The sequence below is a fragment of the Trypanosoma grayi genome (assembly GCF_000691245.1).
Source record: "Trypanosoma grayi strain ANR4 Tgr_1611_V1, whole genome shotgun sequence".
In the NCBI taxonomy this organism is placed as follows: domain Eukaryota; phylum Euglenozoa; class Kinetoplastea; order Trypanosomatida; family Trypanosomatidae; genus Trypanosoma; species Trypanosoma grayi.
The window spans coordinates 1-1660 of NW_008827229.1; the positions used below are offsets into that span (position 1 = coordinate 1).

At 48.6% G+C, this 1660-nt stretch overlaps 1 protein-coding gene across 1 annotated transcript; it reads right to left on the minus strand.

The window, feature by feature from the left end:
- Nucleotides 1-648: 648 nt before the first annotated feature.
- Nucleotides 649-1419, minus strand: DQ04_16111000 (leucine-rich repeat protein (LRRP); the record flags this gene model as incomplete). The annotated part of the gene is made up of 1 exon (XM_009317424.1): nt 649-1419. The coding sequence occupies one exon, from the start codon at nt 1417-1419 to the stop codon at nt 649-651; it is 771 nt and encodes a 256-aa protein (XP_009315699.1).
- Nucleotides 1420-1660: the final 241 nt, after the last annotated feature.

The following is a 1660-nucleotide window of genomic DNA, read 5'->3' on the forward strand; positions in this document are numbered from 1 at the left end:
AGCGCATGGCTCAGTCTACACCATTCACTCCAATGAAAGAGCACCTTCCCTTTTTACACGTTCAATTGTTACTTCCCATGCGCAGCCTACGCCATTTCGAGAAGCCACGCCCAAGTACAAGCGATAATTATTTCTTTTCTTTTTAAAAACAAAGCATGAGGGCTTTCGTTCGATCAATGAGACCCTCCCAAAGCAACAAGCAAGAACCTGAAAAAGCAAGAAAGAGAATTTTATTACCTCTCCAGCTTTTTTCACCCATGAAACGCACAAAAGATTCGCGACCAAACATCGTCCCCCACCCACCCCCCAAAAAAAGTTACTTTTGTATTTCCGGCGCATATGAGTTTTCGTGTCTTTCCTCACACAAGAAGAACACGGCGCAGAGCGGAATCGTCGGCCGGGCACCGGAGCTCAGAGCGAACACCAGGGGTAGCACCACAAGATCATGACCCAAACCCAATATATCACCATGATATATTTCGACCACAGAAAGGATGAAGCTTTTCACCAACTCAATGACAAAGCAATAACCACTTCAAAGCAAGAAGAGCATGACTTACAGAAGATGACAATCCTCTAAGTATTCTCAGTCGCGTGCCAAATGACTTCCATTACTCTTCCTTAACATTGCCTCACAAGACAAGCCATTTAAGGTGGTGAGCCTGCAAGGACACCAACAGCCTTCAAAACTCGATACTCAGGCAGCTCCACTTCCACTGTCTCAGTGGATGCGAGAGGAGACACATCTGTAAGGTGCCTGCAGAATTGGAGTACAATCTTCACAAGACTGCGACTCGCACAGAGACCCTGCAACTCCCCGTCTGTAATAGCAGTGTATCCCAAGTCAAGGATACGAAGAACAGGCAGCCTGCCAAGGGCACCAACAATCTTCACTCCTTGACAATAAAAAAGATTCACCTCTTCCAGCGTCTCGATGGATGCGAGAGGAGACAAATCGGTGAGGTCACTGCAGAATTGGAGCACAATCTTCACAAGGCCGCGACTCGCACTGAGGCCCATCAGTCCTTCATCGGTGACGCCGGTATAGCTCAGATCAAGCACCCGAAGGAGTGGAAGTTGACCGATACACTGACAGCTTGTAACCCGGGAACAGCTTCGAAGAGAGAGTCCCTCCAATTTTTGGAGGAGGCCCAGACAACGCACATCGCTATCATGTAAGTATGCGCTGCTAAATGATAGCTTTCTCAGCTCTGGTAGTTCACTGAGTAAGATGATGTTCTGTATCTCACCATCAACTCCCAAGTGCAGCTCCTGTAGTTGCTTCAAGCCAGCCAGCAGCTGCACATTACAGACGCCACTGCATTTGGAAATATTTATTCGGGTAAGCGCTTGAGATGTGTGGAGAGCCTTCAGGTCGCCGTCTCCAAGCGCCTTCCCATCAATATGAATCTCGCACATGCCGCACAGTTCCTCTGTGGAGCGGAATTTTATACTGTCAATGGCACAAGTTTTCAATCCGGTGTCACCTAAGCGTCGCCGTCTATTCAGTACATGTAATTGTGCCTTTTTATTCTCCAGTGCTGACGCCTCTGCCGCCAATCTGTTACGCTCGTCTGCCAAATCCACGTTATCGGACTGGATGGTGGAGCCTCCGACTGTCCGTTGGGATTCGTCAGGCAGATGTCCTTGCGCAAGAGGA